This window comes from Aythya fuligula, chromosome 4 (assembly GCF_009819795.1).
Source record: "Aythya fuligula isolate bAytFul2 chromosome 4, bAytFul2.pri, whole genome shotgun sequence".
Taxonomy (NCBI): domain Eukaryota; kingdom Metazoa; phylum Chordata; class Aves; order Anseriformes; family Anatidae; genus Aythya; species Aythya fuligula.
In genome coordinates, this window is record NC_045562.1 from 10043585 (window position 1) to 10057813 (window position 14229).

At 39.2% G+C, this 14229-nt stretch overlaps 1 protein-coding gene across 1 annotated transcript in view; it reads right to left on the bottom strand.

Moving 5' to 3' along the window:
* GRID2 (glutamate ionotropic receptor delta type subunit 2) overlaps positions 1-14229 on the bottom strand; it is a 709039-nt gene that overhangs the window by 288093 nt on the left and 406717 nt on the right. Inside the window, exon 3 of the mRNA XM_032187515.1 lies at positions 12186-12470. Within this exon, the coding sequence (XP_032043406.1) occupies positions 12186-12470 (285 nt within the window). The remainder of the gene's footprint in view (positions 1-12185; positions 12471-14229) is intronic.

A 14229-nucleotide genomic window follows, 5' to 3' on the forward strand; every position in this document is an offset into this window, starting at 1 on the left:
CACAAAAGACCACTTTATTTGTACAGTTGATGAGAAAAGCCATTGTATAACAAATGGCACTGTTCAAATTCTTATCAAGAAAGCTTTGTAAGTTGAGAGAAGTGATTCTTCCTTACACAATGATGGCTAACATGACAGCAACTATTAATTATGGAAATGCACTGCACACAAGGGAGATGTACAGCTCTGGCTGGACTCTGACTGTAGCACCACTCTCAAAAGCCTTGAACAAAGCATTCACACTGCTGTATTTGTGTTTATGTTTATTAACATGCTTGAGGTCTAGGCTAAGAAAAACAACAATTTAGCATGATGATTCAATAATAATCGATAATAATTCAATAAATTCAATAATAGTCCTTTACCCTACTTTAACAGCAATGGAATTCCCCCTCATTAGTCAGGTTATAAGTAATTCAGTGAACCTCCAAAGTAAAATAAACAAAAATAAACAAACAAAAACCAAACATCTGCTGTGGTGGTTTTACTCAGATGGGCAGCTAAGCTCCACTACAACTACTCTCTCAATCCCCCTCCTCAAAGGAAAAGGGGGAGAAAATACAATGCAAAGGGCTCAAGGGCTGAGATAAGGACAGGGAGATCACTCAACAATTATCGTGACGGGCAAAACAGACTCAGAGCAGGGAGATAGTAAGATTTATTGCCTATTAGTAGCAAGCTAGAGAAGAGAGAAACAAAGGAAAGAAGCCAAAAACTCCTTTCCCCCATCCATCCTGTTCTACCTCCTCTCCCTGAGTGATGCAGGGGAACAGAAAATGGAGGCTGTGGTCAGTCTCTAGCACTTCGTCTCCACCGCTCCTTCATGGTCCCTCTCTGCCCCTGCTCCATGTGGGGTCTCTCCCATGGGATGCCGTCCTTCCTGAACTGAGCCTGCGGGGGCTGCCCACTGGCAGCAGCTCTTCAGCAACTGCTCCTACAGGGCTCCGTACCATGGGGTCCATCCATCCCCCAAACTGCTCCAGCACGGGTACCCTATGAGTGGGCGGCAGCTCCCCCCAGCCCCCTGCTCCTGCGTGGGCTCCTCTCCACGGGCTGCAGCTCTGGCCCAGGGCCTGCTCCTGCGGGGGCTCTCCATGGGCCGCAGCCTCCTCCAGGTCACATTGACCTGCTCCACCGCGGGCTCCTCCACAGGCTGCAGAATGAAAATCTCCACAGTGATACTCCATGGGCTGCAGGGAGAAAACCTGCTTCACCATGGTCCTCACCACATGCCACAGGGGAACTTCTGCTCCAGCGCCTGGAGCACCTCTCCCCCTCCTTCTTCACTGACTTCGGTGTCTAGACAGCTGTTTTTCACTCCTCTCGCTCTCCCAGCTGCTGTGTAGCAGCAGAATTTTTTTTTACACTTTCTTAAATCTGCTCTCACAGAGGTGCAAACAACATCTCTTTTTGGCCCAGCTCTGGCCACTGGTGGGGCCCTTATCTAATGTGGGGCAGCTTCTGGATCCTTCTCACAGAAGCTACCCCTATGGCCCCCTGCTACCAAAACCTTGCCACGTAACCCCCCCACAACACCTACATAGCACTCTCACTGATTTTTATCTGTATTTGGGAACTGAGCACTAGTTCCAACTCATTATAAATACATTTAAGCTCAAATGCCTCATTGCAGGTGGAATACCATTTATATTATCACAATTTTGGGAATATAACAAGTAGAGATTATATTTCTCAGGGAAAACTGAAAATGTATAAATGGTAAGAGTGACTTTCTTCCTCCCTCACTTGCAACTTTCTGCAATTTCACACATGCAAAAAAAAAAAAAAGGCATAAAATAAGTTTCAAATTTCTTAATATAATCCAGTTGAGGAAAAAGAAGAAAAATAAACACTGTTTTGGCTTTTCTAAATATATTTCCATATCAAACCATAAGAAGAGCATGTAACACTAATTTTGTTGTTTGATATGAGCTATTGTGGCACTACTGAAATGTCTAGGAAATCTGTATTTTAAAGGATCCTCTGACTACGCCATTCACATTAGTTTCTTTTTGTTTCATGGCATACTTCAATTATTAAAGATTACACTTCAAATAAGAAAAATCAATACAGACAATCTCAAGAAGCCAAACCAATATTGCGGGAGAGATGCTAACTTTTGTAGTTTTCAAATCCTGCAAGACTTAAGTTTCCAACTGTAGTGATGACTGACACAAGATTTTTCATTTGAGTTTCTCAGCTTTATAACTGGGAAGAAAGAAAATAAAAAAATATATAAAAAAGGATAAAATAGATAAATAAAATTGAAGCTAGAACTAATCCTTAAGAGTATCAGCTGCTACCTTAGGTTTTTGAAAATAGAACGGGAGCCAGATTGTGATCAACCCTCACTCATGGAGGCTGACAAGCCAATAAATTCTACAGTCACATACTTTTGACTGTATAACCTGCTTTCTACCTCTTCGATCAAATTCTGTTTGACTACAGTTTGCATTAGCGATTTCCAAAAGGCCTTTTGTAGTTTTCTTTGAGTAAAACATCTTGCAGAGAAATAAATTTTTCCCATCTGTTGCCTCCAAAGATAACAGCTTAGAGCCTAGCGCTGTTTATCTTCAGCATTTACTCTTCTCTTAGAAATTATGCCAAACTTGAAAAATTGTGCTTATATCCTACACAGCTGTACGACACAGCTCTATGCCTAGATACACACCGTTATTTAACAGAAATCTATACTTCAGTATATGATATACTAGCACTCCCTGTAGGTCCTCAGAACACCTTGTTGGTTTACAGAAGTGTGAGGTACCGTACATCTCTGTCCAAGGAGGTGGCAAGGAACAGTGAAGTGACTGACTGTCCTTGCATCCTTTCCTGGTCATAGAATAAGTATGACAGTGTGTGTGATAATCTTACTCAAGACAAATTGTTCTCTGACTGAACATCAATCTACTCCTCAATAATTTTTTCAGTTGATTAAAGATTTACACTATGGGCACAAGAATACCTTATGAATGGACTGGCAATGTGAGGAACGCAAGCCACAATATAGATAAAAATAAGATTTACAAATACTGCAATGAATCATTTCTAGCCTTTTCCATTTTTTCTTGACTGGTTAAAACTGTGTCAGAGAAATTTTCTCTTCAATTTATGAAACCACCTGACTTTTATGACATCATTATGACTAACTCATGCCTCCTTTCTAATGGTGGTATAATTTCTTCAACATGCAAAACACTCTGATCAAGGGGTTCCTCTTTTGAGAACTGCCCACTTACTTAGTTGCCAAAATATCCACTTTCAAGCTCAATTTGAATACTTTTCAAAGGATACTAAAATTATAAAGTTGAAAGACATTTAGCTAACAGCAGTGGAGAAAAATACAAGAATGAGGTACTCAGAAAGTCTTCCAAATGCAAATAGTATTAAAATGTCACTTTTCTTTTTTTGAAGCTTGCAGTCTGCACATGCCCAAATGAAATCTCACACATCTGCAAAACCTCTAAGTAACATATCATTTAGGGAGACATTACACAGATATTAGGAAAACATCTACAGTTTGATTTTGAGCTCAACACTGAAATTCTAGAAACAAAAACTTGATCTTCCTTCCTTATTAACACAACACAGAGTTTGACACAGAGTCAAGCCTTTGAGAGTCAGATTTATTCCATCTTAAAGGAAATTGATCAAATGATAATCCTTTCTTACCTTTCTACATATTCACTCATAGCTCCTTGAATGTATTTGCCCTACTATTATCAGTGTAAAAAACAAGAGCATGGCCATTGTTCCACGGCAGAAATATTACAGAGTAATTCAGTTAACTCAAAAGTTAAATAATTTAAGGGACAACCAAAATATATATTCAATTTCCAGTGGTATATCAAACAGCCAAAACAAATTATTACATGAGTTCTCACAAACACCTACCAACTTGCAATGTAATCGACACATTACAGTTACATGGATGAAAAACACATGTTCCTTTTCTCTTTTTCTGGATGACATAATACATACTAATCCAAAAAAAAAAAAAAAGTTCAATAAGAAGCTTGAATTAATTATATGTTTATTGAGGCACAGTGAAGTAAATGAGTACAGGATCTTGGCAAAGAGCCAGATGAGTAATAAACAGTTTTAAGACTGTCTGGAGACAGACTTGAGAATATTATAGTCATCAGGCAGCTGAAAACAGCCTCAGGGTAATTATGAGCATTTGCAATCGATTAAGGAGAGTGTGATTCTTTTATGAATCTTTATTAAACTTGCATTAAAACTTTAAATGATTTGAAAATGTTATGGTTCCAAGCACATCTTTGTCTGTGGTCATCATTTATTTCTTTCTGGAAAATGTTTATGCAGGCAAGTGACAGTGAAATTATTTGCTTTATAGGTTCTCAAAGGAGATGCTTGGAATCCAGAGCCCATACCTGCAGGTGGACTTCAGCTCAGAATACCATCCCTTTAACAACCTTCTCTTCACCCAGCTCAGCCTTCCCCGTTCTTTTTTCAGGATCTTTAAAGAATTGTACTCCCATGCTATCTCATTGCACACAGTTTAATATATTAGGCTGGAACCATCCTGCTTGGGCAGGGTTGGGGGGAATGCTCTCGTTTAAATTCACAGTTTCACAGAGCTCTTTACTAGCATCCTCAGTATTTACAGACCTCACTGTTCTCCTCATTGAGCTTGTTTTTTATTTTGGGACTTTCCCCCAACTCCTCTGTCAGACTGAGCTTGAGACATCTTTTTACTCATGTGAGCAAGCACCTCACTGCTGCCTTCATCCTTCCCCAGCACAAATAGTCTGAACCCCTCACATATGCTGAGAACTAAGAGGATAAATCCACATGGAATTTTCTGTGAGAGCTTTCTCTAAGTCTTTTCTACTGCTACCCTCCTTCCTTTCCTTCCAGCAGTTTTAAATTATTTCTTCAACCTCCACTTGCTATGGGACTGCCTCCTTTAACCTCCCTCACACAGTAAATCTGCCTCGTAGCAGCCCTATTTTTTTTCTTTGCAGAAGTTAAAATTAAATTACCACCTAAGTGACTGGTAAATATCCAGTGCCAAATATATGCAGTTAATATGATGTAAATCAACAACAATGGTTGCATATTGAAGGTACGCTGGGTAGAAAAACAAAGTTAGGCCAGAAATTTGGACAGATAAGTGGGGTTTCAAAGCTTTTTTTTTTTCATATAAAATACGGAAAGATTTTAAAATATCACTACCATTACAATAAAAGAGAATAGGAAATAAGGCAACATTAATTCCCAAGAAACAATCTTATTCCCCTAACCTTTCTAGATAAAGTGCAGAATCTTTCTATCTGCTTTGGCACCAACAAAACATTAAAAATAAATGTTTTCAAACAGCTAGACTTTCTCACTTTTATCTTAGAAATGCAGAGATACCTACATTGTAAATTGCACAAAATTCACAATTATGTTCTTGCAGTGATTGACTGTTTTTTTTTTTTTTCCCCATAAAAAATTTACTACTACAGGAAAGTATCTATGTATTCCTGGAATATATGGTGAGCTGTAAACTGCCTGAAGAGAAAGACTTGAACTGGAAAATCTTGCCCCTTGTTGATACACCATAGAGAATTAATAAATAAATAAATAAATAAACAATTCAACCATATTCTGGTATTCTAGGTAAATTACTCTGCTCATATAGCCGGGGTGCTCACATTCAGATCTCAAACAATTATTTCATTTGTTTCGCTCTGTGATTTAACACCTTCAAGGTATAAGAGTCTTTTTCAGGTTAATATTTAGAAACTGGCCATAGCAGATGCATGCCTGTACCGAGCCAGGATTTGCATTATTTACTGTTACAAACTCAATTTGGACTTGAGACTATAAAATGAAGATGTAATAACTTGGTTAAGCTTGATCAAAATATTTACAGATGTCAGTGGCTCTTCTCACAATTCTAAATTTAGTGATTTCCAGAGGTATAAGTTATACATATACATTATCTGGTCTGAAAGTGCCTTTACTGAAAAGGCTGTTGATGGTCACAGGGAAAAGTCCAGAGGCTTAGTGTCTCTGTCCATTCCCTACATTTGAAAGAGGGAGATGCAGAGCTACCTTCTGCAGCACAGTGATCCTACCACTTGAAATGAGCAGTAAGTACTAGAAGAGTAGAAGCTAATATGGATGCTTAAATGTATTATCCCTTCATTTGTTACTGACAAGACACTATATATACAAAGGCTTTATTAAAATCTTTTAGTGAGCTTAACTATGTAAAGCAGAAAAATACTTATTTTTACTGTTATCAAGGGTGTGTGTGTGTGTGTTTAAATAGCCAACCTAACTACGGTTTTATCTGAAAAAATACCTATCAGTGAAAAAATTAGATGTCAGTTATTCCAGAAATGCATTTCTACATGCCTTCTTTAACATCCAGCTGCCTATGAGTTACTGAAATAATTGCTTCCTCCAAAGACTGACTTTCTCTCTTGGTAAAGGCACTTTAAGTGTACTTGAATCTTCTAGCATTTAGCTGGAAGAAGCGTTAAAATGTTAAAACTGAATATACTTGTCTACTGCTATTCAGAAAGAATCTGGCATTTTTACAAAAGGATAACATCCAGCAAATAACTCTCTGCCCTGCAGAAAGACACATTTCCAGCTATAAATAATACTCTAACTCCCTGATAGTGAAAAAGAATCTACGATAGACTGCAAGATAAAAATCAAAAGCAATTAAATTCATAGGAATAAGAATCTACAATATTTATATATTGACACACAAATCAGCCACTTTTAAAGGTGCAAGGGATCTGGTTTATCACAGTTACTTACTTTGGACATGAGCATAATTTTACTCTAGGAAAATTTACTGTAAATATGAAACATTTTTTTCACGTATTAAAAATATTACTGGAAATTATTTCAGCAATATAACTAATGTATTTGGTAATAAATTGTTAAATTGAATCACTGAGAAATTATTTCTTAATGGAACTCTTCTTGTTGCCAGAACCAAGCCAACAGCACATTCGTATTTTCTAACTTACAAAAACGTAGGAACAATAGGAAAAATTAAAGGATTAACACATCAAAATCTATATTCCCATTACTTCTCAAGTGCTATTTATTGATATGGAGACATCATTTAGTGTTACACTTTCTGCCTTGAAAAGGAAAGATCACTATATGCAAAAAAACAACTGGGGCAAGAAATAGGTCTGTTTGCACAAGTGTCAGTTCTGCAGAGGACTGAATGATGTATTTAGCTCTAAATAAATGAACAATATCTTCCTTATTATAAGAATTGAATTTAATCCTAATGCAAGTGTTGGTCTCCCATCTACTTTAATATTTAATACTAAATGTTACATTAAAATGTCTAATATAAACTGCTGCAAGCAGTTGAAGGGAGCAAAGCTTCCATCCTGCATTAAAGTCTAGGTCTGTGTGAGCTGAAAGATGAAAAATCAGACATCGTAGTAGATCCTCTCAGGCAAGTTGAAGAATGAGACTTGTGGCTTCTGCAAGGACTTGCAACCACACTTTGCTGTGCTGACATATTGACCACTGGGATGCTTCACCCCCAGGGCCTCTGTCCTGCATGCCTAGTCTTGATTTCTTTCTAAAACAGGCGCAGAAGCCAATGTTTCCTTACCCAAGCTCTTTCAGGGTTCTTGGACCAACTCGCTTTTATAAAGCCTAAACTGATCCTGGGCTTGCTTATTTTTTTATATGTTTATGTTTAGTATTTCATATCTACAGACCCATCCCAACAACTTACGCTCTTAAACATCACAGTCACCAAATAATTAGGGTTGGATGGGATTTCAGAAGGTCATGTAGTCCAACCTCCTGCTCAAAGCAGAGTGAACACTGAATTCAGAAGTCTCCGCTCTATAATCCATTAACAAGTGATCCCAGCTACTCATTTTATGCCCTTGCTTTCCATCCCACTCATTGTGCAAGCCCCTCTTTGGTCAGTAAAAAAAACTTGGGAAGAAAAACTGTGTCCTGCTAACATACTGGAAATGCTTTGAATGTATCAGTAAAATAGCAGGAAAAGGGGAGAAAGTGACACAATTCGTTAAGATTTATAATAAGCTCCTGGCAAGATTGCTCACTAGGGACTGCTATGAAAATACTGTCATCACAGGTATGAGGGAAAACTACTGCCATAGATCAAAAACTGGCTAGGAGAATTAAGAACAGGTGAAATACTATGTCAAGCCTAATGATTTCACCTGAAACAGAGTAGTGAGGAATTAGAGAGACATTACAGTATCAGAAAGAAGGAGACAGAGAACAAGTCTCATAGTAATGAGAATAACAAGAGGCCTTGAGTTAGAGATAGTAATCTGAAACTTCTGCTCTCTTGTTCCTTATTAAAAGGGGAGGAGGAGATATTCAATGAAATAGCAGAGTAAGAATGTATAAAGAGACTGAAGGAAGTGTAATGAGAATATAGAAACTGCTTGTTGCCTCAGGATGGCTTTTCAAATCAGGGAGTTAGCACAATTAAAAAAAAAAAAAAAAAAACATTTGCCTTTGCACAGATAACAACCCTACATAGAGTTAAACATTAAATTAAAAAAAAATGTATTTAATATCTATCTATTCAAAGTATTGGATCCCAACTACAAAAAAAAAAGTCCAAGAAAAACAAAAGCGAAAAAAAAACAACAGACCCCACAAATAATTGGAGAGGGACAGCAGACTGCCTAGTATATACTAAATATAGATTTTTTTTGCACCTTTTCCTGATGTACATGACAGTAGTCCCTAATTAGAGTCAGTTTACCAATCTGTCTAGTCTGACACTGAGGCGATCGGCTCCGGGGCAGACACGCTCTGCAGGGGGGAGCAGAGGATTGTGGTGGGCAGGGGGTTCCCTGCATCAAGGCAGCTGAGGGAGCCGCCAGGACCCGGCAGCCCTCACAAGGGTGGTCTGACAAAGTGTGGGCAGAGCCAGGAGCACCCCCATCTGTCTTACAAAGGCAGCCCCTAGGGAGCACGAGCAATCAGGAGGTCAGCACAGCAGGGTGCGCAGGAAGAATGCTGAAGCTTGGCCAGCTTGACTAGGGGGCAATGGTATCCACCTGGCAGAAGGCCATGGCCTCCAGGAGCTCAGCTCCCACCACAGCCAATGCAGCCTCTCAGAGCTCTGGGGGGGAACATGCTGCTACCAAGGTGTCTGGCTGCTGGGTGTGCATCAATTATTTTTCAATGGTGTATCTCAATTATTTTTCAATGGTCTTGGGAATACAGAGGGGTCCCAGTTAACTAGAAGTGGGCAAGTGTGGTCCCAATTTTTAAGAAGAGCAAAAAGGAAGATCCCGGCAATTACAGGCTTGTCAGTCTCACTTCAGTGCCTGGTAAAATCATGGAGATTATTCTAGGACGTATTGAAAAACACAGGACAATGCAGTCATTGGTCAGAGCCAACATGGGTTCACTAGGGGAAGGTCATGCCTAACAAGCTTAATTTCCTTCTACAACAAAATCACCCAGCTAGCTACCTGACCAAAGGAAGGCAGTCAATGTAATCTTTCTGGATTTGACTAAAGCTTTCGATACTCTCTCTCACAGTATCCTTCTGGACAAAATGAGCAGAATACAGTTAGATAAAAGCATAATAAGATGGGTGAACAATTGGCTGACAGGTTTAGCCCAGAGGGTTCTTGTAAATGAGGTTACATCAGGCTGGTGACCTGTCACTACTGGGGTTCCCTAGTGCTCCATTTCAGGACCAGTCCTCTTCAATGTTTTCATAAACAATTTGAATGAAGGACTTGAAGGCTTTTTTGAGCCTGTTTGTGGATGACACCAAATTGGGGGAAGCTGTTGATGCTGTCGAGGGTGGTGAGGCCTTGCTCAGAGATCTGGACAAATTAGAGAGCTGGGCAATCACCAACAATATGAAGTTTATCAACAGCAAGTGCTGAATTCTGCACCTGGGAAGGGGCAACCCTGGCTATACATACATACTGGGCAACAAGATTCTGGGAGCAGCCCTGAAGAAAGGGATCTAGGGGTTCTGGTCAACAGCAAGCTGACCATGAGCCAGCAGTGTGCCTTGGTGGCCAGGAGGGCCACCCTGGGGTGCATCAAGAATGGCATTGCTAGTTGGTCAAGGGAAGGGACTGTCCCACTCTGCTCTGTGCTGGTATGGCTTCACCTTGAGCACTCTGTGCAGTTTGGGGCACCACAGTATAAGAAAGATATTAAGCTGTTGGAAAGTGTCCAAAGGAGGGCAACAAAGATAGTAAAGGGTCTAGAGGGGAAGATGTATGAGGAAGTCGATTGGATTGTTCAGCCTAGAGAAGAGGAGACTGAGGGGTGGCTTCAAGGCAGCCTGCAGCTCCCTCATGAGGGTATGGAGGGGCAGGCACTGAGCTCTGCTCTCAGGTGACCAGCAATAGGACCCGAGGGAACAGCTTGAAGCTGCAACAAGGGAGGTTCAGACTGGATATCAAGAAAAGGTGCTTCACTGAGAGGGTGGTCAGACACTGTAACAAGCTCCCCAGGTAAGTGATCGCAGCACCAAGTCTGCTGGAGTTCAAGAAGCATTTGGACAGCGCTCTCAGATACATGGTCTGATTTTTGGATGGTCCTCTGGGGACTCAGGAGTTGGACTTGATGATCCATGTGGATCCCTTCCAACTCAGATATTCTATGATTCTATAAACACAGCATTACTTGTAGCCTATTGAAGTCAGAAAAGCATAGAAGATGGTGGGAAAACTTACTATTCCTCTTGTGTCACATCTGGGGAAGATGCATCACTAAATTAGCTACTGGTCTGAAACTTATTCCTTGCAGGCAGACATTTGCATTACAGAACACAAACCATAACAGGATTTGTACCCAGAAATCAAGGACAGAATAACATGGGTCTGAACTTCATTCTTTTTAATTTGAGAATGCAATTTGAGAATGCAACTTAAGTAATTTAAAACTAGTGTTTATGAATACAGTTATTAAAAAAAAAAAAAAAAAAAAAAAAAAAAACAACAACAAACATTCGAGTTTGATTTTTAAAACAAATACATGCAAAAAGATATCTTTTATCTGGCATAACTATGGTCTTCTTCAAAGACACACTGGTACTTAGATGCATAAAACAAAAATACTCTCTTCTTCAGGCTTTTTGGGTTATGTGCATGTTCCTGATCTACGGCTGGTGCTTTCAGGTGCTGCTTTGTTATAAATAGGAATTCTCCTATTCATCATTTTTTATATTTCTAATTTAAGAATTTATTATGTAGCCAAGGAACAAAATTCAATAACACCTGACCTGAACGAACCAGTTATTATGCACAGCAAATCGCTGAAGTGAGCTTTTTTCGACAACTTGAAGATTTAACTTTGAAAATAAAGTTTTGAAATGTTCATCCAAACAAGTCATGATTACTTATGAATAATGGATGTGTCTGAAGAAAACCAGTCTGGTTTCAAAGCAATTTTCCCTAGAAAAAGATCATAAAATTAGTTAAATAACACATCTATTCTACAGCAATCTGTCTAGATCTCCTCTCAGCAATAGAAGATATTTGGACTGAACTTGGCTGAATCACCAAGCTGGATGGCACAGTCTAACTTGTCATGCCATCGTCTGTGTCTCACTTACTCTATTACACAGCCACTGTCAATTCAGCACATTTCAGGAACACTGAATGCACTTAAAAAAAGAAGGAACATGGTCTTCTCCAGCCCTCCTCTACATGCGCTTCACTCTACAGAAGTTCTCTCTACAAGTTTCACATTTAGAAATAGCAGCTTGTTCTTGCTGAGGTCTCTGTCCTACATTCACTGCTGCCTCAGCTTCTGACCATCAAATGTAAGCCCATATAACACAAGAGATTTCTACACGGGAAATAACTGTACAGAACATAAATCTTACATGTTACCTCTTGAAATGTCACCTTGTATTTCCATATACTCCAAAAAAAAAAAAAAAACAAGAAAACATGCTAAAATTTTTACACTTCAAACACCAGCAGAATAGAAACCCAGGTAAGCTCTCCATTTATCAGTTAACTCTAACAAAGAAGTCATCAAATAAACTTGTAAACACTGATGGATTTTAGAAATAGATTTCTCTGAGGTAATGTGAAATGCTGAGAGAACCATAAATGTTTAGAAGCAAAACGTTCTAGTAGAAGACAAAGATGTAGCGTGACTGCTTTCCGTGGTATTATGGATTTGACAGAAATTGCCCGGGTAATACTTACCATAGTCATTATCATAAAAAATGATGAATTTCTGCCAGGCATATTCTGTGATCACCCTCAAGATGACATCATTCAAGTAGACAGGAGGGCGGACAGATAGTGTGTAGTCATCATTACGGTTGCTCCTGGTGAGCCCGCAGCCGCTCCTTGGTGTTCCTGCCGTCGAGCGCTGGATGAAGAGGTGAGGGATGTGCATGGCATCTGCCAGCGACTGCAGGGATCCCGCTGATGTGCAGCCAATGGAGCTCACAAGGGCCAGGATGCCTTGGTTCATCAAGTCACAGGCTGCAAGAAAACACAGAGGTATTCAAGATGATGAGAGCAGTTCAGTGCATAGGGCCTATTTTTGCTGCTGAAAAGCAGACACTGGGCAGTTTTAACCACGTGAAATGCAGATAAAATTTTGTACACTGAGTAATTCACTAAAGTCATGAAGATTTACTATTCACTTTGAGCTGTCTTATGGTGAAAGCTGAAAGACCGCCCTGTTTACCTTGCCCAGAAATGATTTCTCTCTTCAAAATGGGACCTACCCTGGACCTTCTGAGGAACATTAAGAACAAATTACAGCTGCTGAATTAACATGGCTTCCCAAGGAGAGAAGCACTCTTCAAAGTCTAGCACAACAGCTCCATGAGTAGCATCTTTGCTTTATACAGAGAAAATCTGAAAAAAAACAGCCCACCCTTGCTGTCAACTTTTGAAGACAGCTGAATATGATTACATACATTAACTTATCCAAGCAAAACAAGAGTTGCTTTTGGGTTCTAAGAGAAGCAAACAACAATCTTATGTAACTTATCCTTTTGGTATATTGTGCTTTTTTTTTTTTTTCCTTAAACAAAAAAGACTAAAACAAAATGCTTTCAAAGTTCAGTGAACAGTATGCACATTCTTTTTACTTCTTTAAGAAAGTCATGGTGTTGCTTGCACAAAAAAGGAGTACCTTGTAACTAATGGTCCAGCTAATGACGGCTGAGTTGCAAGCAATGTGAAGGACTACACAAATGACAGCCACATTAATACCAGAGGTGTTTATCATGATTAATGTTAATGCAATCAATAAATACCAAAAGAATTAATAATAATTAGGCCTGTAATTTTGAAGCATTACCCGGTGAAACAAAGTACAGTCAAGTGTTTATTTTGCGCTTCTAATAGAACTGAGAGCTTGAATGAGGAAACAACACAAGCTTGTAGCATAATTCCCCAGAGTACACCCAAGTCTAAATTTTGAAATACTCAATTTGCCACTGGCAAAGCTACATGTGTAGTTAACCTGCATTTACGCATGGAAATTAAGTAATGGTATGGTAAAGAGTAATATGCATTTACATATGCAAATATAATACAAAACTGTGCAATTGCTTATCTTGTAGGAATATTCTGTGCACACAACAGGTGCAGGCAAAAACAAGAAACCCACATGCGAGAATACATTTCCCTAAAAAGACAAAAATATACTAGCGTCAGACCTGTTGTCTCATATCATACGGCTCTTACTCACAGTGAGTAATGTTTTACTCTGCAAACACTTATTGATCACAATAGGAATATTTACAACGTGACAAACGATTCAACCTGAATGGAGTTACTGCAGTCAGGTTCATGGGGAGCTTGACTTTCTAGCCAAAGGATGGCACTGGAGGCCATGAATGCAGAGGAATACCTTATAAAGCCAGTACTTTATTCTAATTAAGATTCAGAGATCTGGAACATGCCATGATGGATTCCCAGGGCATACTGATGCCACTGAGGCTCTGACTGATGAGAACACTTCATGCAGATAAATATGGGAGAACGGGTGTTCTCATAGAGTGGCTTCCAAGTGTTTTGACTTCAGAAAAATTGTTCCTTTGTATATGTTCTGAATATACCACAGCTTTTGGAGCAGCTCCTGGGCTTCAGGTTAAAGGTATTAGATTCTCAATACTTACAACTATTCGTTTTCAGAACGTTATCAAATTATTATTGTCAACTGGGCAAAAAAGTATCAGTGTATCACAAGTTTCTAATATTCAGAACGCCTTTAAACAATCTCTTT